The sequence below is a fragment of the Dermacentor silvarum genome, chromosome 2 (genome assembly GCF_013339745.2).
Source record: "Dermacentor silvarum isolate Dsil-2018 chromosome 2, BIME_Dsil_1.4, whole genome shotgun sequence".
Classification (NCBI taxonomy): domain Eukaryota; kingdom Metazoa; phylum Arthropoda; class Arachnida; order Ixodida; family Ixodidae; genus Dermacentor; species Dermacentor silvarum.
In genome coordinates, this window is record NC_051155.1 from 50,155,580 (window position 1) to 50,182,937 (window position 27,358).

Below are 27,358 nucleotides of genomic sequence, written 5' to 3' on the forward strand. Positions count from 1 at the left end.
AAGGAAACACAGTCACCCTGCAAGTTCATCCAAAAAGAAAGTTTCAGCTGAAGGACACTGGTGCCACAGTCGGTGAGGGCCGAATGTGTGGACAGAAAGTATATATTAAAGGTCACATCGTATGGGCTCTGCTCAAGCAATATACCAGTTTGGCCAGAGGTGGTGACGTGGGCAGGGCACGTTCCAAAAACAGCAGGCGCGCTCCCGTCGGTGACTCGTACTGCAGGTTTTCACAGCAACGCCATTACTTACAAAATAATGTTCTCATGACCAAATTATTCATAAAAAATGTGCAAGCCAATCTTGATGCTGGACATGTCATTATAAACGCAACCTGCCAATAGACAGCACTTACGAAAAAAAAGCATGGTGATTCAGGCCTTAGGCACATAAATAAACTTTCAACGACTCTTTTCGGTTCATCATTTTTTCGCATCCAGATTAACATTTATTTTCTCGCTGATACCTGGATCCCTAATTTTGTCGAAACTGAAACGTGCTGCATGACTGCATATCATGCTCTTCAAAAGTGTAGTTAGCATTCAACACAAAGAATATCAACGTTTTCGAGAAAACGTTTATAGCAAAGGCCCAACACCATACAACGATGGATCGTGCACACTTGCGTAACAATACCCTCCCCTTCTCCTCCTCCCTTTTAGTTTTCCTCCCAGCGACGCGTAAAATGAATTACATGCGAAAACAGAAAATATTTCTTTGGCCGCAGGCGATTTCGACCTCGCCCCCGCTTCTTGCGTCGGAGAGCATGTTGGGTCGCAGCTACGAGCGATCGCTCTCTGGCAAATTTCTTCAACTCCTTCACTTTTCAATGTAAGGATGATGCGCCCTAAGTGACGTCACATGATGGTCTCAGAAATTGTCAGTAGAACCTTAATGGGCCATAAAGGGCAGAAATATTTTTGATCGTTGCAGCTGCTACTCGTAAATGCTGTGCTTTAAATCGTCGAGTAGCTATTAGCAAAGGTTTTTTTTACACCGTATTCTACTTCGAAGAATTCCTGATAGTGAAAACTTTCAAAGCCTCAAACATTTGTTGCTTTATACTGTTCACGCATCTGCCGGTGCACGTATGACCTAGACGCTGTGGTGTGTTTCAGAGCAGAAGCGCTGCTGAGTGAAATCACACTTGAGCCACTGTGACGCACGACATTGCAGTTTTGCAAGATGGAAAGGCAAAGCGAACACTGCACAACAACAAAGAGATCAGCAACAGCGTGTCACAAAGGGTAGGCAGGTGTCGCTGTGTCGAGTATAAAAGCCCACTTCGCGCCGCCAGAGACAACCAGAAGACATTCGCTTGTCCTTCTCCGTAATTTTGTGGATAGCAGGTCTGTCGACTACTTGTGGGAGCTTCGCAGAAACACCCGAAATGTTTCTAAAGGTAAGGCTAGTTATGATAGCCTGTTCTGAGCAACGCATGAACCAGTTACCATATATACACGTTCCATCGCTTGAAAGTTCGAAGTTTGAAAGTTTATTTAACATATGTATCAAGGTTTGGGCTAAAAGTCGACAGATTGTTTGTCGTCTGTTCAGGAAATTTATTGTATTCGCCTCCATCCTGCAGGGACGGCTACTGAGTACATCATAGCTTTGTAACTTATAAACAAGCTTTTTTGGTGGACAACTTAGGAAGGAACACGCGCCACTTTCTCGCTCAGTTTGGCGTGTCTTATGCCCCATTCTAAAGTTTTTCGGCAAGACAGCGCGCTTATCCATGGCGATGCATAGCCAATTAGCCCCATTGAGAACTAGCCCCATTGCATCCCTACTTAAGCACAATGCGATCCACTGTAAAATGGAACACCCAAATATAAGTCTATTTTTTCTGGCACCCTAGCTACTGGTGGCGGCGGTAGCAATGTCAGTCCACTTCACATCAGTGTCGAAAGTTGCAAGAGCAACCAGACACAATTATTCTGCTACTAACCTAGGCGATTCTACTCTTGCGAGAGAGGAAAATGTGGACATGCTCTGCCCTCAAATGTTTCCTTTCACATTGGACCTCTCTGTACATTCACGTCGAACAATCAGAAAATAGCATTGAGAGTTGTCCTTAGATGTACGCACATTAACAAAAGCAAGCAAATCCCTCGTTCGGCAACACAGCTAAAGAAAACGAAATACTTCGACGTTTAGGCGTGCAGCCTGGGAATGAGAACTGCAGCTTCTAGCTGGTTACGAGAACACCGATGAGCACTTGTTTATCATGCTGACCTTGAAGATAGTCTAGGTCGTCACGAAAAGCATTCTCCGTGTACTTTAATATATCGCGGTACCTGACTTCTGTAAATCTCAAATACAAGGCACTTAATGCTTGTTACCCGTACTTTTCTGGGTGCATTTAAAATTTGTGACAACAGAAATTCATTGCCCGTAAGCGACATCTATTGGCATTCGGGAGCTTTCTGCAATGATTGTAACCCCAACGTGAGCAGCTTGTGCGAGTTCTATGCAGATGAATTCTGAACGACATACAGAAAATTGACAGCGTTTTTAATAATCCCAGGTGCAAGTGCTGCTCGTCTACGTCTCCGTTCAAGCCTGTGCCCTTGACCACCACCAGCCGAACCAGGCCGGATACGCGGGTGTAGGCTTCACTGGCTATGCTGCGGCACCGGCACCCTATGGAAGATACGACGCCTATGCCTCTGTAAGTGTCAGGTGTGTTTTGACAGCGGAGCTGTTCAAGCTCTTGGTTGTGCCGCATAGTGCGAACAAAAACTGCTCCTGGTGACGACGTCACTGCGCGTTGCTTAGCAACCAAATTGCGGAGTGGCGTGCGCTTCGCCTCCTAGCTCTCCATGCCGTGTACATGTTGTCTTGACATGGGACGTTAAGGAGAGGGAAGGAGAGCATGCGCGTGGCGCGCGCTATGCTTGCAAGAGAGAAAGAGAAAATGAGAGCAAGAGAGGGAGACAGAGAAATAAATTGTAGCAGCACCAACGCGGCAATGCGCAGAGCTGCTGTCGACGCCGTCCGCGTTTCCCCGTATCCCCGCGTTCGCGCCGAACGCGCGAGGTGTCCGTGGTTGCAACAGGTGCCTCTGGCGGCGGCTCGGCAGGTTTCGACCAGCCACGCCCTGGCAATTGTGGAGGCGCTGTTGGTCGTGGCGTCACCGGGAGATAAAGCTCGGAGCCGCCGTGTCGGCGGCAGAACTCTCGTTCACTCTGTGGCCAGTACACGTAGCCTTGACATGGGACGACCAAAGAAATCCGGACACCCGAAGAAGAAGCCGCTCATCTTGAAGCGCGTCGCGTGGCCAAGCGAGAATCTGTGCGTCGGCGGCGAGTCGATTCGGAATACCGTGCCTAGCAGCACTTAGCATTTCCTAAAGAAACTTAGCCAAGCCTAGTAAAACCTGGAAGAAGCTAGGTTGATCACCAGCTCCGCTGTTTACTCCAGCCTTATACCACTAGTGCAAGCTGCCCGCATTTATTTTTAATGTCACCACGGTTTGCTCAGCTTCAAGTCACCGATATAAGGAGACAGAAAATCGCGCATGTCACACGTTTGCCAGGTGAGAGCTCTTTATCAATCAACGCACCCTTTGAGCAATGTGCCTCCAGGCGTTCGAAAGTTGTCTGCCATCACGAGCAGCGTGCGTCACGGCCAGTTTATCGAGCGGAGGAAGCTTCAAGTTCATGCTGCAACTTCGTGTCACACTTCAAGCTTCGGCTCAAGCTGAACATGAGCTTGAAAGCTCACCTTAAACATCTTAATGCAAAGCTGCGCAGCTTCTGTAAAAGAGGCATGTGAATGCGGCACATGGGGGCACCAGTGTACTCGAACATGGGAGTGCATGCGCTGAATTGAATTGAATTCTGGGGTTTTACGTGCTAAAACGGCAATTTGATTGAGGATTGTGCTCGCCAAGTTGATTGTCATCATGGACCGGGCACATTGCGCTCAAGCGAGCACTTACCTGTGGGCATACAGGGGCGCGTGTCTTAAAGGGATCATCCGGGGGTACCTTAAACGTTGCGAGTTTGGAAGCCTTCCGTAGTGTTTAAACTACTTAAACTTATGAAACTTTCTTTTCGGGCGTCACATGGCCACAAATTTTTTTAGCAGTTCACTTTAAAGGCGCAGCTTAATTTCCTTAGTCTGCGGATAGCAAACTTGACACACTACAGTTAGACTGATCTAATATATGTCATATGAGGAGGCTTTGTGTTCAGTGTGCGCTTATATATTATTGCGCTTAATAGAAATTCTGCACAATAGTTCCAAGAGTACTAAGGTGCTTAAATAATCTAGAAATAGGCAAACCAAATGGTAGGGGTGAACCGTTCAGTGACACGTGACACGCGTGACGTCACGCACTACTACCAGCGCAGGAACATTAGAAACTCGTAAGACTTATCTTTAACGATCGGTCAGCATATATCTACGTTAGTAGAGGCCATAGGTATTATGTCGCTCTTTTACACACTATGTTCGGGCGACAATTATTCGAAGAACCTGTTTTTTGCGAGGCTGTTCTTGCACATGGCGTCGGCAGGTCGTAGCAGCACACGAGAACCATCATACCAGCACCTGTCCATCGCTAATTCACCACTGGCAGTGTGCGCACCCCTAGCGCTCCCGAAGAGAACCAGTGCCTCAGCAGCGTAGCAACAACAATCTGCAATCTGCAGCAATCTAAAGTGAATTCGTGTTGGTTGCACATTTATTTCCATTTCAAATGACAGCGTCAACAAACCCCTAAATTGTGTAAATATCTTCGTTTCTTCGCTAAGTTATTAAGTAAACAGCAACTCAACTTGGTAATGTCGTTCCTCTGTTCTGCTTTAGTTTATATTTTTAGTCTTAGCATAGTTTATTATGAACTTGTGTTTCCACAGTGACAGTCAGTTAAAGCCGCAACAACGTATTTGATGTTAACTGAGACTCAGTCAAGTCCCTTGTTGACACTGCCCAAAGTTTTTTCACCTACAAAATTTCTGCAGTTTTTGTTGAACACTATACAACTTTGTGCAACATCGAAAACATCTTGTTCTTGGTACATCTTACAGCCACCTCAGCCGTACAACTTCGGCTACGACAATGTGGATGAGTACGGCAACCGGCAGTTCCGCAGCGAGCAAGGCGACTCCAACAACGCCAAGACCGGCTCGTACGGCTACCGGGACGCGAACGGTCTCTACCGCCGGGTGAACTACGTGGCCGACGCGAACGGCTTCCGGGCCACCGTGGACACCAACGAGCCGGGCACCGCCCCTGGGGCCAGCGCCTGACGTGGTCTTCAACGCTGCGCCAGTCATCCCTCCGGTCCCTTCAGGCGCTGCGCAGATTGGTGCACCCACAGCCTTTGCTGCTGCTAGGGCGGTAGCACCTTACAATGCGGGTGGCTACAGTGGGTACGGCAGATACGGATACAACCCCAACGCAGGCGCTGCTGGAGCCTACGGTTACTCCCCGTATGGAGGTCAGGGTTATGAGGCCCGTGGTCCAGCACTTGGCGGATACGCTTACGAAGGCAATGCTCCCTACGGCTACGGTGCTGCCGGCTACGCAGCGGCTTACGCCCCGGGTGTCTATGGTATCCCTGCTGGGTACGGAAGTTTGCCTTCCGCTCATCATGGATACCACCGTCGTTAATAAAATATGTTGCAGTGGGTATGAGAAATGTGCCTGAGAAGTTCGAAGTGCAGCCTCGTTCGGTGAGTGTTAGACTCACATATTCCCAATTGAAGAAAAGATTAAACAAATCAAATTTTATATGATACGCGAGAGGAAGTCATATATTCTTCATATTTACCAGCCGAATGGGTGCTGTTTGTAGATAGGACATTTCAGAAACGCCTGGACAACGTTAACATCCGACGCGGCCATGCAGCAAATATTCGCTGTACGCTTTTTGCAGCGTTCTTGCATCCCACCACCAACGGAACGCAGCTGCCGTAACAGGTATCAAACCAGCGACCTCGTTCTCAGCAGCGCCACGCCATGGCAAATGAGATGCTGCGGCGGTTGGGGCCAGATCTAGTAACAATTTTAGGACATGCGCATTATAACACTCACTAAGTGGAGGTACTAGCAATCCCAGCCGTAGCGCTGCGGTAGAATCAATATCTGCCTCACACACAAGATGAATCACACACACAAAAAATGTGACTAGCACTGTGTACATCGATTCCACTTGTTACTCAAAAATGATGAAACGCAAGGCCCTATAGACTGAACATAATGTTTTTACAGCAATCATCACGTGCTTAAGCATTCATATAGGAGGTAAGACTCAATATAATAATAACCGAGTCAGAGCACAGAGTTGTCAAAACACAACAAAATACATTTTTAAAATAAGGCAGTTACATACACACATGCACCCTTCGGCTAGGCGCATCACAATGCAATTCTGACGGGTATTAACAAAACTCTCGAAAATAATTAACGACAAGCACTGAGAGTCCAACACGTACACTACAGAATGAATAGGAACACAAGAATAGTTTGCGCAGATATGATACTGTCATGTTGTAGCGACGGTGACGAACACCGTAACAAAACTGTGAGTCACGAAAACTATTTATTTAGTGTATACGTGCCCAGAAAAAGCAAGTGACACTGAACGCACAACGATAGCGGCGGGCACAGTCGCTGATGTGCGGAATTTACTAATTGGAGACAGACATCGCTGGAAAGCTGGTACAAATGCCGAACCGATTAAGCATTGCCTCGCAATCAACAAGCGGCCTTGTAGGCGTCCATCTCAACATGCAAATCATTAATTTCTGGCAGCGTACTGTAATATAACTGCTGATGAATCAGATTAAGCATTACGTCACATTGTCTACACTATTAATGTCGACTAAAATGGAGTAAGTGATGCAGCATGGTCTTCGTTGGCAAGTATATGGATGACAAAGTGATGCAAATATAGTACCTGCAGTCAACAAACGCCTTCTTGTGAATATTTCTAGTTAAGATACCAATCTGTACGGTAGTACTCATTCTTTGGACGCTGAGTGGCTAGCGTTAATCGTACCTCTAAAGATCGTTTTTTATTTGTGTGTGCGTGCGAAAGAGAGCTAACCTAGGCATGCACATTTCTGGAATCTTGTTTATAAATGGTTCCTGTTCCTTGAAGTTTAATGTTTATTATTACCTGACGCTAACATTGATATTATAGATCATTCTCGCGCTAATAATGTATAATTATTGTCACAAGCTGGCCAAGCACTTACTTCTAACGTAAAGTTATATTGCCAATGCGCACTCTTGCGTGCCTCCCCCCCCCCCCCCAATAGATTTTTGTCACTATTTTTGCGATATTGATTTCTGTTTTGTGACAACGCTTTTCTATTCAGCGACCGGTGACTATAGGCGACATTTTAGCGATCTCAAAGTTAGGAAAGTTGCTTCAAAAATGGCATTGTAGAATGCAGTTATTTATTCAATTTTTTTGTAAGCAGACGAAACTCGCTATATGACGCGTAAGCCTTCATGACTATGATGACGCAATGGTTGCCTTCCCATTCGAAGTCTTCACAGTCTATTTGTGGTTCGCTGCACAGTGGTCACTGACAGACTTGATATATTGCTTAGAGAATTGATGCTTTCTTTATTTGTTACAAGACTGATTTGAAGGCATTGAAGTGCTTCGGGTCCTTCTGCATCACTAAATGTATGGTTGGTGAACGTTCGAACGCGTAGCAATAAATTTATTTGAACGAATGGGGCTAAAATTTATATTCAGATTTGGAACACAGCAGGTGAATGAGACAGCCCGAAGTTGTAGAAAGGCGTAGCTATTAGAGCTCCTTGATGCAAATTTGAAGAAACCGCTTCCAAAATCGGCTTTCAGACCAATTAATACTTCACGGTGGCTTTCGGATAGACCAAGGGCGGAAGCTTAGTATTTGACCTGTATAAAGCTTGGGTAATTGCCATCGCCACGTTATCAACATGTGGTGAAGAATTAAGTTCTCCTATAACGAGCGATCATAACCACAAAATTGAGGGAATAATGTAGGCTTTTCGTGTTAGGAAAACTTGTTCATTTGCATTCCTTTGAATCGTCCTGTACTTGCAGTTTTACAATCTGCAAGTAAACTTAGAATTTAGGCTGTCATCATCCGTCAGGTATATATATTAGTAAGATACCAACAAGGGTTTAGAAAAGATTATTCTACTTCTCAGCTAATTGAAACCGTTAAACTTTAGCAGTAGATAATAATAACGGTAGCCCAACTGCCGCCGTTTTTATAGATTACCGCAAACCATTTGACAATGCTTCCCACAAAGAGTTACTTTATCAATTAAATGAAGTCCTCAAACATTAAAAAATGACAATCTGGTTGTCTAAGACACTGGGGGCATATCTAAGACACCGGGGGCAATATGTTGTTTATAAACACGACTTTTCCAAACGACTTTCAGTAAACCATGGTGTCCCACAGGTATCCGTTCATCTGCCGTTTTTATTTCTTACAATCGTTAATGACATAGTAATAGATATTTCAGTGGAAATTTACCTGTACTCTGATGCTTGTCTTATTTACGCGGCGATCAAAAATGCTTCCGAGCAACACAAGCTGAATCAAGGCTTCCAGGAGATAATTGAATGATGTCAATTCTGGCAAATGGACATCAATTTCATAAACACTGTTTATATGACTACAGCTCTGAAACGAAAAGCTGTAAAATTTAGCTATTGTGCAAATAATCTGCTTAATATAAGCAACTCGCTTTATATACTTAGCACATTGGTCAGTAACACCCTTCACTGGTCAGAGCACATAGCCCATGGTATACAGCTAACCCAAACCGCAAACTGTTCTTCCAGCAGAGCTTTAATATTATCAATTCATGCTGTTCGGTAGTTCGCCTCTAAAACTGATTTCTTACAACTAGTATAATATGTTTCTATAATATGCGGCTCTTTTACCAAAATTGATAGTGACTAAGTAGAGAAAAAAATTCACGGTTCATGCACACAGTGCAGATGGTAAAGCAGCGAAGCTGAAATGTGCGGCGCCAGTATGAGCCACACGTGATTCTTTCTTGTCCCTGGCTCATACGCGCATATCCCTGGCTCATACCCGCATATCCAGTGCGGGTATGCACATCACGTGATTTTATTATCGTTAATCGTGACGTAACTGACAAGCATGTGATGTTATTGATGTCATGACTAATCAGTCATGTTAGTCATACAAGCGTTCCGTGCGTGCGTTCCGTGTTTTGAACTGGCATGGAGTCTCCACTTGCTTTGTTCAGTTCCTTCGCAGTGCTGTACAGTAATGTGCAATGTTGCACAATATTGACCCGTGTACTTTACCGTTCTCGGGCGACCGCTTTTGACCTGCTAACAAACGTTAAACGTTATCGCTCAGCGCAGGACGCGCCCGCATTTATCGAAAATTTCTCGAATTTCAGCGATGGCTCTATTCGTTGTCATTTGTCACCGAACCTTGTATAATCAGAGTGTATGCGCGACTAGGATAGTGTAGTACTTCCTGGAAGGCACGCGTGCACCAGTAATTACGTGTGAACATTCGGCGAGTCATATATGAAAGGCGACGCGCATACCCACTCAACAGAATTTCGACGATCACCGACATTACTCGCCACTATCGTTGTGCTCGAGAGTTGTCTGTTTTGATGGGCACAAGTTCTCTCAACAAAGAGGTAAATGTGTAACTCACAGTTTTGAGTTACCTGCGTCGTTCTTAAACTTCACTACAACGTGACATCTGGCGGAGATGTTTTCTTGCCCATGTACCGGACGCCCCCGTCCAATCGAGAGCCTAGTATAAAGCGTGAAGAGGACGCAAGCGCAGCCGCGGACCGTAGAGCTATGCGCAGCCTACAGAATTTGCCCCAGAGCACGAGCTCTACCAGAGACGACCAGAAAGAGCTTAGCTAGATGAACTACCACTATAATGGACTGAGCATCGCCTGCAGCCATCGTACTTCAAAAACCCAGGGAACCACCTATATTCTGTGGAGCTTGTTTCGACGACGCAGAATGCTGGCTCGAGACGTTCGAAAGCATTTCAAACTTCAACACATGGAACTTGAGGACAAGCTGCGCCATGTGTATTTCTCCTTGGAGGATGCCGCAAAGACACAATTTGAGAACCGGCAGACCACTCGAACAACGTGGGACCTGTTTAGACGCAAGTTCCTAAAGACGTTTAAGAGCGTCATTCTAAGAGAGGGCCGAACCACAACTGGAACCCCCAGAACAACTTCACAATGAGACCATCGCCTTCTTCAGCGAAAGGATGAACCGTGTTTTCCGGCATGCTGATCCAGAAATCTCCAAAGAGTCCGTTCCCTAATGAGGGGTGTAAAACAAGAGCTCTTCGCTGGACTTATCCGCAACTCGCCGAAGATCTCAGCTGAGTTTAGATGAGTTTATGACAGAAGTAACGATGATTTAGAAAACTCTGGAAATGGGCACTAGGCAATATAAGCGCCAACGGCTCACGCCGCCCTGAAAAATCAAACCTCTGGGCTCCGAAAAACTCCGAAAGAACATCGGGGTCATTGTGCCCGAAGAACTGCGCGAGATGTGCCCTTCGTCGCAACCTCAGGTAGCTTGCCGCGCTTCAATAGCTACAAGGGCTGCTCTGGACTACTTGATGATCACCGGACTAGACACTAGATTTTAAGGAAGCCACTGTGTCATTGTGTATATGCATCCCTTCTTCCTGTCCTTATCATCTTTCATCACTGTTTCTGTCCCCTTTATATTTTTCCCTGTGCAGAGTAGCAGGCCAGGGCAGGGTAGCTCAGGACGACCTCTCTGCCTTTCCAATAAATTATATCTCTGCATGGTGCGGCGGCAAAAGAGCCGCGAACGGTGGACTCCAATGAGAGCGGCCCCTTGAGTGACGAGCGCAAGGGAAACTAGTGTGATGCGGACCCACACAGCCTCTCCATTCGTACGCATGTCTGGTATCTACCGGATCGCTCTTTTCGTACTACCGTCTGGTGGATTGAGCTCTCCCTCGCGCTTGTTTTGCTTTGCTTGGTTTCGTCTCATTCGCGCTTGTTGTTTGCAATGCTGAGTATAAACCGAGACGTCCCGATGGAAACGTTTTTGGAGACAGTGCACCTTATCCGATACTGTGCGACAAGACGGACCCTGAATACAAGGACGTGGAGGCAACACCCAGTACCTAATCATCCTTGTCTGTTGAACGCGGCGACGTCGCATCAGAAGAGAGCATACCATCATGATTATGATCAGTGGCAACGACGGCGTCATCTTCATAAGACAGGACGCGCGTTAAGAATGATCGACCAAGAACGCAAACTGTGACTGCAGCAGAGGCTCGCCGCTTCTTGGTGTGACCGCTCTGCAGAAGCTGCAGTTTAATGCCGGCGGTGCGTCGTGCGCGTTTTACCGCTAAGGTGTGGTTGAAGCGACGCCGTAATTCCACCGCCACAAGCTCGCCCGCCCGTCTCACAGTGCAAGTAAACCCAAGGAAGACAGACGTATGGCGCGTTCCAGACCGCCCCCCACTCTGTCATCCCTGCGGAGGAGCCGGCCACCTATACCTTCCGAAAGGAGTTGCCATAGTGCCGATTCTTGATGTTTCTTCGTCGAGAGGAATTTGATGAAAACCAGCTTTCTTATCAAGTCGACTGAACACCTTTGCTACGGCCAGTTCTGCCTCTACATTCTCCCGCATTGGCATTTCGTAATGCTCCCGTTTTATGCCAGCATTGATTAGCCTGGGATCTATGCAAACACTAAACTTTTCACCTTTTTTCTTGCGAATTACCAATGGGCTTACCCATTCAGTCGGTTCGTTGACCCTTGTCACGATGCCCGCTTGCTCCATCCGCTTCACCTCGTTGCGAAGTGGTTCCTTTAGGGCGAAAGGAACTCGAACAAATTGGAGTTCGTCGCCGCCAAGGCTCGCTATCACCATCTAATCTGGTTGATTCCGTATGTACCGGTTCACACATCTAAAATTTCAAAGTCGAACATCACCGTCATCCTGGAGCACATCTACGCACGCCGCTCTTCTGCAGCAAACAGTGATTCGTTGTGTTACAGATTCGGCAAGTTTTGGCATAAGCTGGGCAGTCACGTGGCCTGTGTTCTCTGCCACAACGTGAGCATTTGAACATTTTTGAATGCTTGGTTGAGATCCGAGCGACATTGACTGGATCTACTTGGTTTACTTTCTCCGCCCATCCCTCGCATTGCAAAGCAGCTACCTCTGATACCTCGCATATTTTTTTCGGCTTTGGCCAGCGTGAGCTCGTTGTCTTGCAGGAGTTTGGCTCGGAGGCTGTCATTGCTAATGCCGACCACAATTTGATCACGAATCGTGGAGTCTGTAGCTCTCCAAAATTGCATGATCGGGCTTGCATCCTCACGTCTCGTGCGAACTGTTCAAAACTCTCTCCCGCGGTCTGCATCCGCTTCCGGAACAGATACTCTCATAGCCAACTCGCGGGGAGCAGCCGAAGCGAAACAGCACACTCGATACCGTAGAAAAACACTGCCCTTTATTTCCTACGCACTCATCTTTTATAGCAACCTAGTGATGACGTAACACGCCGCATATGCAATGTGTTAGTGATAACACATCAGCGCGTGTTCCGGTGGCTATTATGTTACACTCCTCCCCACCAACAAACAAAAACAGAAAAACAACGATAGTTTAGCGTCCTTCGTGGTCAGAAACGCACAACTGGTTTTTTTGTCCTCGTGCTACTTCGCAGCATTGGCGTACTGTCATGGGTAGTAGGCACAACCAGATCGCGTGCTACTGTTGTTCCACTTTCGCTGCATGTTTCAAGACACGGCTCAGCATCGGGATTCGGTTGCTCCGACTCACACTTGCTGGGTAGCGGAACTTGTTGCACAGCCGGTTGCACACCCGCCCGTTCCGGCACGCACTCCGTGGTTGACGAAGCTTGTTGTACAGGCGGTAACCGTGGCGGCGGTGAAGAAGTCTGTCGCGCAGGCGGCAGTCCAGGAGGCGCACTAAATGGGGCGAAGTTCGGTCGCAGGTGTTCTTGATGGCGCCGCCAACACCTACCGTCTGACAAAACGACATCAGCGATGTTATCGGTGGCTCTGTCAGTCACTCTTGCTGGCATCCAGGTTGGCCCCGAACGGAAATTCCGTGCATAGATGTAGTCTCCGGGTCTTGCGGGTGGCGTGGTTCGAGCTCCACCATCATGGACAATCTTCTGCTTGAGCTGCTTCAGCAAGACATTAGCTCTCATGTCTGGATGCAGCAACGTTAGAGCAGTCTTTAACTTACGGCCCATGATCAGCTCCGCTGGCGAGCACCCGGTAGTTTCGTGGGGAGTAATCCTGTAATTGAAAAGAATACGAGCAAGTTGGCATGTGAAACTCCCTTCAGTCGATGTCTTTAGCTTTGACTTGATGCACTGAACTGCCCGTTATGGAGCTCCGTTTGACGCTGGATGGTATGGAGGTGTCAGTACTTGTTTGATGCCATTTCGATGCAGGAAGCTCCTGAATTCCTCACTCACGAACGCTGGTCCGTTGTCGGACACCACTACATCTGGCAATCCGTGAGTGGCAAACATAACCCTCAGGCATGAGATAGTTGCCTCTGCCGATAGTGTAGATATAGGCACGGCCTCTATCCACTTTGAAAATGCATCGATAACGACCAGCAAGTAGCGGTTCTTCAAAGGTCCCGCGAAGTCAATATGAAGGCGAGACCATGGTCTGTCCGGAAACGGCCATGGCATCATCGCTAATGGCCGCGCAACCCTCTGGTGTTCTTGGCCGACCTGACACTGGCGAACTGCAGCAGTAATGTCCTCGTCCAACGAGGGCCACCAGACGTGACTCCTGGCGATAGCCTTCATCTTGGTCATTCCAGGGTGCCCCTCATGAAGGAGTCGCAACACCTCTTGCTGCAATGCACTTGGGATGATCACCCGCGATCCGAGAAGTATACAGTCTTCTTGCACGCTCATCTGAAGTTTTCGATCTGCGTAGAACCTGAACTCGGGGTCACGTAGCTCAGCTCCAGACCATAAGGCATCTCGTAGCTTCGCTAAGGTTGAGTCCTTGGACGTAGCTTCCGCGACTACAGTCGACCGCAGTACCCGAGGATAAGCAGCCTCCAGCATGAAAACTTCTGCTGGCCTCTCCACAGGTTGAGCGTACACTGGTAGTGGTAGGCGACTCAAACCTTCCACGTTGGTAATGCTTGCTCCCGGCCGGTACATGAGCTTGTAGTTATATGCTCCAAGCATCAGCGCCGAACGCATGATACATGGTGAACACATCTCAGGCACGCGCTTGTCCGGAGCCAGCAAGCCCAGTAATGGTTTATGGTCCGTAATAGCCTCGAACTCGCGTCCCCAGAGGTATTGTCGGAACTTTGTTACGCCAAACATGAGCGCAAGAGCCTCCTTGTCGAGATGACTGTAGTTCAGCTCGGCTGGCGCGAGACTTCGTGATGCGAATACGATTGGTCGTTCAGCCCCCGAGTCTTCCCTATGGGCCAGAACGGCGCCAACGCCGTACGGTGACGCATCGCATACAAGAACCACGGGTTTCTTGGGGTCATAATGCGGCAGCACTGCTGCTGAAACAAGTAGCTCCTTGCTCCTTTGGAAAGCACGTTCGTGATCCTCACGCCACTCCCAAGGCACCTTGGCCACAAGCAGCTCGTTCAAGGGATGCAACACACTAGACAGCCCCGGCAGAAACCTGCGGTAAAAGTTGACTAGGCCTAGGTAACTCTGTTATGCCTTGACATCTTTGGGTCTAGGGGCCTTCAGCACAGCCTCTACCTTTTCAGGGTTGGGTTGAAACCCCGCAGCCGTCACAACGTGACCCAGGTATTGAACTTGCCGTTCCAGGAAGGTACATTTATCAAGCTTCAATTTTAGCCCAGCTTGCTTTAGTCGGCTTAGGACTAGGCCCAGGTTTGTTAGATGGTCCTGGTCGTCGCGTCCAGTCACAAGAACGTCGTCGAAATACACCACAACGTGTCTGAGCCCTTGTAGCAGGTTTTCCATCTCCCGCTGGAAAATTGAAGGAGCAGATGTGACGCCAAAAGGCAAACGTGTGTATTGGTACAGTCCTTTTGGTGTGTTGATTGTCACCAGCTTGCGGGATGCCTCGTCCAGTTGAACTTGCAAATACGCATCCTTCAAGTCCAACTTGCTGAACTTCTCGCCAACGCTAAGACGGCTAAACAGGTCTTCAACGCGTGGTATCGGGTAATTTTCAGGCACTGTCACGGGATTAACAGTGACCTTGAAGTCGCCACATATCCGAATCTGGCCACTTCGCTTCAAGATAGGCACGATAGGTGCAGCCCATTCTGAAGTCTTAACTGGACGCAGCACTCCAACTCGTTCCATGCGCATCAGTTCCTCGTTGACGCGGTCGATCATTGCGAACGGAACAGGACGAGCCTTGAAGAACCTCGGCTTCACGTTTTCTTCGATTGTTATTTTCGCAGATACTCCCTTGAATGTTCCCAAGGCGTCGTCGAAAACACTCGCATACTCAGCGACGAGTCCCTCAACCGACGTGATAGCCTTAACGTCCATCACATTGCGCAGTTCAATTCCGAGGCCTTTCATCCAGCCACGTCCCATCAGAGACGGGCAGTGTCCTGGGACGACGTACAACACGTCCCGGCCCTCATGGTTTCCTAGTCGTACAATGGAAGGCAGGCTGCCTTGCACCGGGGACAGCTCACCGGTGTAACCTTTCAGCATGACGCTTGACGGTTCCAGGCGACATGACGGAAATGTGCGGTGAAAGGTCTCTTCCGACACGACAGACACACTTGCTCCCGTGTCGAGTTCCATAATGAGGCAAGTTCCATTCACGGAGACCTCAACCCGGTACGGGCTACCGTCGTGAGCAGGTGCGCGCACTTGCCACATTTCGTAAACTTGCGGTGCCGGTGTCTCAGAGCGGCTTTCATCGTCGTCTACGGTATGGATTGACTGATGCTTCCGGGACAAAAACGCTGAACCGCTTGCTCTCGTAACTGTAACTGCCTTGTCTTTGCATACTCGCGCCAGGTGCTCCTTGCTTCGACACTTGTGACAGACGCTACTTGCATGTCGACACTGCGTCGCCAGATGCTCGCCTCCGCAGCGGAAACATGAAACAGGTTTATCATAGAGAAAGAAATTCAACAAGAGGGGACACTCGGCAAAGACTGGCTACAGGAAACACGTCACCATACGTCACGCTATACTTTTGACACCGAACGTTAGCTGCCGCGAGCATCGAAAAAAAGAAAGTGAACTTAAGTTAAGAGGTATTCATTATTTTTTTAATTGTTTTCCGCGAAAACTAAAACGTTTTGCGTATAAATTAACTTAAGCTTTGCGACTTATTTTCCTTGCCTTACCTAGCCACAGGTCAATGACGCGCCAGATACATGCGTCATCCGCCACACACTCCCCCGAAGCCAGCGAGGATGGCTGCGCGCGCGTTTGGGCGCTCGCGCGCGGCGACCCGTCTGTCTCATTCTTTTTTTCTTTTTTAAATGTAACCTGGTTTATTGGGCTCTCGGCGTATTCTTGCGTTCCTTCTGCACTGGGACAAGACACCACTGCACTATTGGACTACGGCAAGGTGAGAAATCTTGTTTCACAGTCTACGACGCAATTAGGCTTACGGCACGGGACCGAGACTTAAGGCGCAGTTAGCGAAAAACAGCTCGGCCATCCTGGCGCAGTTAATTTGAGTTAATGAATCTTGCTGAGACATGTTTCCGACGCTTCCTAGGGGACTATTGTAACTTATTTCGGTTTTTGAGCCACACTGGCCGCACAGGGCGCCATGTCGCAGTTAGCGAGAACTCAACCGTGGTGTGTAGTCTAGTGCATCTTGCTAGGAGAAGTTTGTGCCGCTTTCTCTGACGCCAGACATTACTGAAAAGTAATTTCGTTACATTCTGGGGTACTTTTGAGGCACGCTGGCCGCACAGCGCGCTGTGACGCAGTTAGCGATAAGCAGCTCGGCCGTGGTGATAAAGTTAGTTTGGCATGTAATGAATCTTAGAGGGACAAGTCTGTGACGTTTTTTGTGGCTCCGCAACAACATATATTTTCTTTCGGTACTCACGCCTGTTGAAAACGCGATGGGCGATTGCCAAGAGTGATAACATGGGGTGTGCTGCTGGCGCCGGCAGAACGCGCGAACGACGAACATATCAGAAACTTGTAATTCGAAAATTACGTCTTCTAAAGGACTGAAAAAAGGCATTGCACCCACGCATTTGTCTTGAGTGCCTGTTGCGTCCGTCTCTGTGTATGTCGCGTACCGTCGCGTCGCCCGAGGCCAAGTTTTGGAAACGGAAGTCGCTCGTGTATTTGTGCTGCCCAAGTGCAGGAAATAATGCCCGGAAATTGGGGAACGCTTGGAAATCAGATGTTTTCATATATGTTTGGGATGAGTCGGGTATTTTCTACGCCATGTATGTAAAAGCGAATTGCTTTTGTTTGTAATGCCGCCCATTCACCGTTTTCGCACGTTTCGCCTCGCAGTATTCCTATGTCTAAATACCAAAATGACTCGTGCTTGTAACATGCTGTTACGTGCTTGCAAATGTAACATGCTTGTAATTTACTTTTTTTCAGCTGGTACCGTCCGGTGGAGCTTCGTACAGGAACTACTGCCTTACCTGCTGGTGTCACAACGTTGGATGAACGCACAAAAAGCGCGGAACGAGCTTTTATATAGAGCAAAATAAATATTTCCTCATTGCACAAAAGGTCTTGCGTCTACTTTGTGAAATTGCACGTGGCACAGATTCGATGGGACTTTATGAGATCGTTCGCAATCATTTTTACTAAATAATACACCGATTCTGCACGAAGAGCAAAAAAAAGGAAAAAGGGGGGGGGGGGGGCGAGCCAGGCGTGCTACCTTGCGTTCAAAATACGCGCGCCCAAAAACGAAACCGGAAGTGATGCAAGTGATCGACACCGACCGCTTGGCACGCTGCAGTCAATTCGGCCGCTGGGCCCTATGGGAGTGTCCCCTCTTGTTGAATTCCTTTCTCTATGGGTTTATGCTTCTGCTTTCCTGTATCACGTGACACGGCATTCGTCGGCGCAACAGTCATTGGCATGGCCGTTGACAGCGCGCGAGAATCTTTGTTCGCCGCTTCCATCGCGATAACTGTCTTCTTTGCGGTATCAAGGGTCAAATCTGGTGACTCCAACAGTCGTCGCTGCGTTGCCTCGTCGTTGATCCCTGCCACAATGCGGTCACGAAGCATTCTGTCTCGGAACGTGCCGAAAGCACAATCATCAGCAAGTTTGTTCAGGCTAGCGAAAAAATCCCCAGCCGTTTCACCAGAATGACGTATTCTTGAATTAAACTTGAACGTTGCAATCACTTCCGATGGTCTCGGCGAAAAATGCTTCTTCAGTTCGTCAAGGATCGTTGACAGGCTTGTTTCTGAAGGCTTCGACGGTGACAGCAGGTTCCGCAGTAATGAATACGTGGCAGGTCCCAAACAGGTGAGAAGTACTGCTCGCTTTTTTTTCATCTTCGACGTCGTTGGCTATGAAAAATTGTTCTACCCGCTTTTGATACTCATCCCAGCTGGTTGTTCCGACGTCGAACGGCTCAAGCTTGCCGACTCCAGGCATTCTCAACTGATATACGGTAGAGAACACAGCCTCAACAGGGGAATTTCCAGGCAGCACCAGCAGATCATACTTTCATCCTCGTCGCCACAGTCATAGCCAACTCGCGGGGAGCAGCCGACGCGAAACAGCACACTTGATACCGTGGAAAAACACTGCCCTTTATTTCCTACGCACTCATCTTTTATAGCAACCTAGTGATGACGTAACACTTCGCATATGCAATCTGTTAGTGATAACACATCGGCGCGTGTTCCGGTGACTATTATGTTACAGATACCACTCGTAGACTTCATTTGTTTGAGCAGCCCAGTATGCGTCGAACTTGACAACGACGGTCTCGTAGTCTTCTTTGCTTTCACCTTCGCTGAAGGAGATGTTATTGAAAACTTCTTATGCGTCCTACCCTGCTAAGCTCAGTAGTACTGCTATCTTCGCTGCCTTGCGTAGGGGTTTGTCATGCGGCATTGTTACCTTGAAGTAGAGCTCCAGCATCTGCTTAAATCATTGCCAATTCTTGCCCATATCACCTGTCATGAGTAGTGGCCCTGGTGGCTTCAGCACGTCCATGTCTGTTCCAGGGTGCGCCCGAGGTTCTGCTCCCGCTGGATAGTGTTGCACCGGGCGGGCGCTTCTGACACCATGTAACGTTCCGTACGTTATGGGCGTGTGCGAAGCATCGACCAGGGGTGCTATGCTGGATGCGCCGAGTTTGGCGAAACTCGGGATCGTCACGAGCTCTGGCGACGCCCCAAGATGAAAGAACTAATGGTAACAAGACAAAGTTTGTCCGTCGGCACGCCTCCAGTTTCATTGGTTCATCTAGATTCTGTCTGGGTGGCTATCATCCCTTGGGCGCTGCCATATGGGCGGTCGACAAACTGAGGCTCACGTGATCATACGCTCGGTGCATGGTCGCGCCTTCTTTCACTTGTTGGTCGTTCCACCGAGTGCATTACAGGCACAAGCAACTTATGAAATAAATGCATTCAGTGCAATATTATTAGTCACATTAACGTGGGTTATAAGCCTTTGAAAGATTACAAGGTGTACACTGAATGTGTATTACACTAATTTGTAGTTTAATACGTTTCATGTTTTACCACGAGGGAACGCTCGTCCTCTTTTTTTCCCTCTGGATTGGATTGGCGTGGCTCACTACGTGCTTGCGCTAGCATTTCCGAGCACAGATTGGTGGGCGCCTGGTTTTCACACTAGGCTTTAAACAGATCGCTCGTTGCTCGCGCCAAAGTAAGGCTGCGAGACGAAGTGAGCATCGGCTAGCGCAGAAGTGGTTTGCCACGCGCTTACCGTGTAAGCACTCAAGAATGCCGGAAAGCACTCATTCAAGGGGCAGAAAAATACGCTTTATTTTTAATTTTTTTTCTTTATGATGCACTATAGCGAAGCGTTGGAACTCTGAAGTGGGTCGTCAGCTCCAGCGCCTTGAAGTGGGTCGTCCGCTCCAGCGCTTCTAGTGGGTCGTCTTCTTCGGCTCTCGAGCGCCGCTCGTGCTGAGAGTCCGTGCTGCGCTTTTTGGACTGTCGCTCTTGCGCTGCTTTAATTGCCGCCTAATAAACACCCTTATAATTTGGTGGAGAGTGCTGTACCCTCACAACCGCTCCGAAACCCCTTCGATGCCCCTGGAGCTTCGATCCCGTGCACTACCATCTACCATGCCGCAAGGCGCCTCCCAGCAAACGCCTGCTCCCGCACCCCCCGCCTGTCCCGGTGTCCCTCGTCAACGCGACCCACCTATCTTCACTGGCGCGGATGGCACCGACGTGGAGGACTGACTCGCTATCTACGAGCGGGTGAGTATACCCAACAAATGGGACGAGGCAGCCAAATTGAGCAAATTGGTCTTTTACCTGGCGGGCGTAGCAAGTCTCTGGTACCACAACCACGAATCCGATTTCCCGACCTGGTCCGCTTTCAAAACTGCCATTATCGACGTGTTTGGCCGCCCTGCTGTTCGTAAGCTGCAAGCAGAACAGCGTTTGCGCGAACGCGCTCAGCAGGCCGGGGAATCTTTCACCAGTTACATAGAGGACATTCTGGACTTGTGCGAGAAAACAAACGCGACCATGTCCGAGTTGGATAAGATCAAACATGTCATGAAGGGCATCGACGACGACGCCTTCACCATGCTCCTCGCAAAAATCCTGGCACGGTGGCAGAGCTAATAACTTTGTGCCAGAGTTATGAGGAGCTACGCCGGCAGCGGTCGTTGACCCGTCGGCCGCCAGCACGGGACGCAGATCTCGCTGGCTTGTCAACCATTTCTGACCACACCTCCTTGCTGGTAGAAATGAAGACATTTGTGCGCGAAGAAATCGCACGCCAGCTCTCTCTGCTGCCCTTTGCTCACCCGCAGCATGTGGAACAGCCATCAACCACACTCCCGCCTCCCCTCCGCCGAGTGATTGAGCAGGAAATCGCCGAAGTCATGCCCGAATATCACCAACGCCCTCCGGCACCGGCGCCACTTAGCTACGCTCAAGTTGTCGCCAGGCCAGCCCAACCAATCACTGCGGCTGCTCCGTTTCGTTACGCCGAAGCCGTCCCTGGGCCTCAGTCGTTCGAAGCGGTTGTACCACCTACGTACGCCGATGTCACTAGGCTCCGTCTGCAGCCCACCATGCAGCCATATCAGCAGCCGCTACGTCCATCGCGTCCTGAACCATGGGTGGGACCCTCTCCTGGCAAACCGTTGGCGCACTGCCGACAACCGTCCCATATGCTTTGCGTGTGGTTACGCCGGCAATGTTGCACGTTTTTGCCATCGCGTGCAGTCGCCTCGAGTCGCATCACCCGTCATGAGCCAGTCCAGCCGCCCTAATTACGAACCACCGCCACCTGTGTCACCGACGTTCCGCCCAGCTCATTCTACCCGCCGTTCACCGTCTCCACGACGTCGCTCATTGTCGCCGATGCGGCCACGTCAGGTAGCACGGGATCGGGAAAACTAGTCGTCGCAGCCGCCGAGGCAAGGGCTGCGACGCTATTCAACTGTGAAAGCCCTCAGGAGCGACCATCGAACATAATAGACGTGTTTGTAGACGGTGTTCGCGCATCTGCCCTTATAGACACTGGAGCCGCCGTATCCGTTATGGACGCCACACTTAGCCGTTTCCTACGAAAAGTGACGACGCCACTTTCGGGGATATCTCTTCGTACGGCTAGCGCCCACAGTATTCACCCGACAGCAGTATGCACAGCTCGCGTCGTCATTCGGGACGCCATGTATGCCGTCAAATTCATCATCATTCCTGCATGCTCGCACGACATCATCCTGGGATGGGATTTTCTCTCCCGCCACAATGCCGTCATTCATTGCACACCCGCCGAAATAGAACTGTCGCCGTTCTCAGAGATGACGCCGGCAGACAGACCGTCGCTTTCGCACAAGATACTCGTCACAGATGATACCCAAGTGCCGCCGAACGCGTCAGCGGCTGTGTCAGTGTACTGCGACGGTCTCTGCGACACAATTGCACTCCTTTCGCCATCTGACCGCATTCACACTAAGAAAGGATTGTTGGTGCCCTTTGCGACAGTGGCAAATCACTCACGGTGACAGCGCTATTTTTGTTAGCAATCCATCTCCATATACGGTCACATTGCTGCGCGGGGAATGTCTCGGCAGAGTGGAACCCCTCGAAGACGCACAAGTAGTCGACGTACCGGATGACACGCACTGGCCCAGCTCCTGTACGCTCATTGCTGTTTCGAAGTCGGATTCATCACCTGAAGATGTATTTGGTTCCTCCATCGATGAAAACCTTACGCCAGTCCAGCGTTCACAGCTTCTGTGCCTGTTGGAAGAATTTCACCCATCTTTCGATGTCGCGCAGACTTCCCTGGGCCGCACGTCCACTGTCACGCATGGCATCGACACTGGCTCCCAACCGCCACTGCGGCAACGTCCATATCGCGTCTCTCCTGCAGAGCGTCGAGTAATTAACGAGCAAGTCGACGACATGCCTTCGACGGGATGTTATTCGACCATCAAACAGTCCCTGTGCGTCTCCGGTCGTTCATGTTGCGAAGAAGGACGGTTCCGTACGGTTCTGTGTGGACTACCGACGGCTCAACAAGATAACCCGCAAGGACGTCTATCCGCTGCCACGAATAGACGATGCGATTGACAGCCTCCAAGGAGCTGAATTCTTTTCATCGCTCGATTTGCGCTCAGGGTACTGGCAAGTCCCCCTCGCGGAGGACGCTCGACCGAAGACAGCCTTCGTCACGCCCGACGGCTTGTATGAATTCAACGTCATGCCGTTCGGACTGTGTAATGCGCCCGCGACCTTCGAGCGCATGATGGATACCGTCTTGCGCAACCTGAAAAGGCACACGTGCTTGTGTTACCTCGACGACGTCGTCGTTTTCGCTCCGGACTTCTCCACGCATCTTCAACGCCTCCGACAAGTTTTGACGCGTTTGAGCAACGCCGGCTTACAGTTCAACCTAAAGAAGTGCCGATTTGCAGCACGGCAGCTGACAATACTGGGCTACGTCGTGTCCAAAGATGGCAGTCTCCCAGATCCAGCCAAGCTTCGAGCCGTAGCCGAGTTCCCCAGACCTACGTCCGTCAAAGAACTGCGCAGTTTCGTAGGTCTATGTTCCTACTTTCGACGTTTCATTCGAAACTTCGCCACTATTATATCGCCACTGACGAAGCTCCTTGGCAGTAAGGGGCCCCTCAACTCGTGGTCGTCAGCGTGCGAGGACGCGTTCGCAAAGCTCCGTCGTTTGTTGACGTCTCCTCCCATACTACGCCACTACGACCCTACGGCCCCTACATAGGTACACACGGACGCCAGCGGTGTTGGCCTTGGCGCTGTCCTTGCGCAGCGCAAGCCAGGGTTCCCTGAATATGTCGTGGCGTATGCCAGTCGTACGCTTACTAAAGCCGAGGCCAACTACACCGTCTCAGAAAAAGAATGCCTGGCGATCATCTGGGCCCTTACGAAGTTTCGCCCTTATTTGTATGGCCGCCCGTTCGATGTCGTTACTGACCACCATGCACTCTGCTGGCTGTCGTCATTCAAGGATCCCTCAGGCCGTCTCGCCCGTTGGGCACTTCGTCTGCAGGACTACGACATCCGCGTGCTCTACCGCAACGGACGCCAACATGCCTACGCCGACGCCCTCTCGCGCTCCCCCTTACCCGATGACAACACCCGCTGCTCTGGAACTCAACTGGCCGTTTCTTCCATCGACCTTCACACCATCGCTACAGAACAGCGCAAGGACCAATGGATTGTCTCGCTGATAGACTTGCTCACTGATCCGTCGGCAACACCACCCACTCGCGCTTTGCGTCGTCAAGCCCACCATTTCGCCATTCGCGACGAGCTACTTCACCGACGCAATTACAGCGCCGACGGCCGCCAGTGGTTACTGGTAGTACCCCGCAGTCTCCGTTCTCAAATATGTGAATCATTCCACTCTGATCCGCAGTGTGCACACTTTGGGATATACAAAACTTACTACCGAATTCGACAACGGTACTTTTGGCGGGGAATGTACCGGTACGTGCAGAAATTTGTTCGCTCCTGCCTCGATTGTCAGCGCCGGAAATCTTCTCCGAACCTCTCGCCAGCAGGTCTACATCCTTTACCTTGTCCTAACCGGCCGTTCGGGCGCGTTGGCATTGATTTATACGGACCTCTTCCTCTGACGTCGGCTGGTAACCGCTGGGCCATCGTCGCTGTTGACCATCTCACGGGATATGCCGAAACTGCCGCCCTTCCAGCGGCTACAGCACGCAATGTGGCCTCCTTCCTGCTCCACCGATTCATACTACGTCATTGTCCACCCCAGGAGCTACTCAGCGATCGAGGCCGTGTCTTCTTGTCGGAAGTTGTCGAAGCCATTCTCAAAGAGTGTCACGTCGTTCACCGCAAAACTACTGCTTACCACCCACAGACAAATGGTCTCACAGAGCGATTTACCCGACCGCTCGGCGACATGCTCTCAATGTTTATCGCCGCCGACCACACAAATTGGGATGCCATTCTGCCCTTCGTCACCTACGCCTACAATACCGCCCCTCAGAGTACTACTGGCTTCTCATCGTTCTTCTTATTGTACGGCCGCCACGCGTCGCACACGATCGACACGATCCTTCCCTACAGGCCAGACACGTCTGAGTATACGCCTATATCTGCCACAGCCAGACATGCTGAAGAGTGTCGCGACCTTGCCCGGACCTTTACTGCAAATGAACAAGAGCGGCAGAAGAGCATCCGTGGTGACAGCACCACTTCTGCGCCCACGTTTTCCCCTGGGACGCTCGTCTGGCTCTCAGTCCCTACCACCGCAACTGGACTGTCTTCAAAACTACTGCCCAAATACGAAGGCCCCTACCATGTCGTCGAACGCAAGTCTCCAGTCAATTACCTTATCGAACCCGTTGAACCATCTTCGGACATGCGCCGTCGAGGGCGCGACATCGTCAATGTGGAGCGCCTCAAGATATACCATGACCCACTCATGGTGACAACCTGTTAAGTCGCCGGGCGGCTCCCTTTTCACACCCGGGGTAATTGTAGCGAAGCGTTGGAACTCTGAAGTGGGTCGTCAGCTCCAGCGCCTTGAAGTGGGTCGTCCGCTCCAGCGCCTTCTAGTGGGTCGTCTTCTTCGGCTCTCGAGCGCCGCTCGTGCTGAGAGTCCGGCTGCGCTTTTTGGACTGTCGCTCTTGCGCTGCTTAATTGCCGCCTAATAAACACCCTTATAGCAACTTCATACTGGATAGCGCCGAGCGATGGCTTCAGACAACCGCAGGAAAGAAATAATTTTTATACTGGGTAGTCCGAGCGATCCGTAGCTTCTAACAAACGCAGGAAAGGGCCCTTGCAGCTTACGTGGCCGTTGAGTGCCACCACATCCATCTCAGGTGGGACTCCAGCATCGGCGCAGTTGCCCTGTACCCACCGCTGACGAGGTGGCGCTTCACTTTTTTTCAATAACTTTCTATTCTTTGCGTGCGAACGCCCGTGATGGGGTCCACAAAGTTCACGCTGTGCTTGACTTGTCTCCTAATACAGATAGATGCCTAGCCCCATTAGCAACCACTAAATTTGGGATACAGTTGTATGTGGCCAATTCGTCAATATTAATGGTCCCCGGTTGAAGATTGGCTGCAATAATGGCGCCTAGTGTCGCCGCCTTTCATCGGTCGACCTTGAAAAGTCGCAGCACCCCTTTGGTCGCGCAGAACATGCCGAAGACCCATGGACCATCATCTTTAACACCGCCGTAATTTTGGCGGCTCAGCGGAACGTTGGCGCCATCATTAGGCGGCCTCCATTGTACTTTTGCTAGCCGCGAAGAAGGCACTCGTCAATTAGCGCTATCTTCGAGAGGTCACTGAGTGGAGGTCGTGCCAGCAGCTCGTACCTCGCGACCTCACCGGTGTAGTTCCTCCAGTCGGCGATGGCGTGTTCCGATACAGGAAACAAGTCGCCGGTCATCTCCTTCAACAGCCATATGTCTATGCTTTGGCTGACGTAGTACGTGAGCCAAATAATTTGCCGCCTGGAGAGGCGGTCGTTCGGACGGCAGAGGCAGTCCGTGTTGGCGAAGTAACTTCCTTCACCTCTCTGCCCGTGCCGTGCAGCGGTACCGTGTAACTGCGAAAACTGCTTTCGGCACCTGTTTCTCTGGAAGGCAGCCCGGCGTCTATTCTGAGTCTTCCTGTATAATGTGACCACTTCGCCTTCGCAGGTTGGTTGGTCCGGGTTGAACCCCAGGTGCTCGCATCTGCCCCAGTACTCCGATGACGCCGCCCGACCTGGCCTGGGGCTGGGGCGCGGTGGACGAACAGCGCTTGAAGCCGGAGAGAGCCGAAGCGATCGCACGAACTTTTCCTCCGCAGCCTAGTCACACCAGTCTGTGCTCGGAAAGCATAGGCGAACACGAGGGCCTTCGCCTAACTCGTCACACAGCCAGCGCACTGACGTTTTAGGAAGGCAAAAATGAAGCTGAAACTCTACGTCGGTCATGTAGGTGAACGGCTCCAGACGGTCATATTGACGCTTGTTACCACTGGATACGATGACACAGGCTGGTGCTGCCGCCACCATGTTGCCGAGTTCAACTCGAGGGGTCTTTCGCGATGTATGAGTTTCGCACGAGTTCGCCTGTCAATCAAAACTATATGTCACGCCCCACGCGAGGCATGTAACTTGTGCGCGCGCCCACCACGTTTGGGCCACGCCCAACTTATTTTTCAGCAACAGCGACGTGGTGCGGAACGGAGAGGCATCAACAATCTTGACCGCCGAAATACCACACGCAAAACGCACTCTTATGCATGGGTGATATACTGAGCACCACTATCAAAAACAAAGCGTCGACTTTCGCTGGCTTATGCATATATCTTCTTGCACTGTCATGGCCTCACAACACTGTTTCATTGCTTGCATTGTGGCGATGTAGCGCATAGGAAATAATTATCGGCACGCCACTGTAACTGCTTGCAAGGCGTCGATGCGCCGTGGTGGACGATGATGCTGATCAGTGCGTAGTGTTTTCCAACCACAACATATCGCAGCTGTCGTTTGAGATGGCTGCTCTGTCATCGTTGATGTCTCAGAGCCGCAGTGTCGCAAACACGGTCAGCGTCGAGAAACACTTGTTTTTCTACACCCAGTGCGATGGCATTTCTTCATCACAACCATGGCACACTAAAAAGTTGCAACACCTTCCTGCGTTCGAAGTCAAA

At 50.1% G+C, this 27,358-nt stretch overlaps 2 protein-coding genes across 2 annotated transcripts; one reads left to right on the forward strand and one right to left on the reverse strand.

Annotated features, from left to right (window-relative positions):
* The first annotated feature begins 1,390 nt into the window (after positions 1-1,390).
* On the forward strand, positions 1,391-5,261 carry LOC119440010 (cuticle protein 16.8). The gene is made up of 3 exons (XM_037704961.1): positions 1,391-1,402; positions 2,531-2,674; positions 5,040-5,261. The coding sequence occupies exons 1-3, from the start codon at positions 1,391-1,393 to the stop codon at positions 5,259-5,261; spliced, it is 378 nt and encodes a 125-aa protein (XP_037560889.1).
* A 7,503-nt stretch (positions 5,262-12,764) lies between these two features.
* On the reverse strand, positions 12,765-15,894 carry LOC119440011 (uncharacterized protein K02A2.6-like). The gene is made up of 3 exons (XM_037704962.1): positions 14,846-15,894; positions 13,771-14,701; positions 12,765-13,043 (listed from the first exon to the last, which is right to left on the reverse strand). Exons 1-3 carry the CDS (start codon positions 15,892-15,894, stop codon positions 12,765-12,767), a joined length of 2,259 nt encoding a protein of 752 aa, XP_037560890.1.
* Between the last annotated feature and the right edge of the window lie 11,464 nt (positions 15,895-27,358).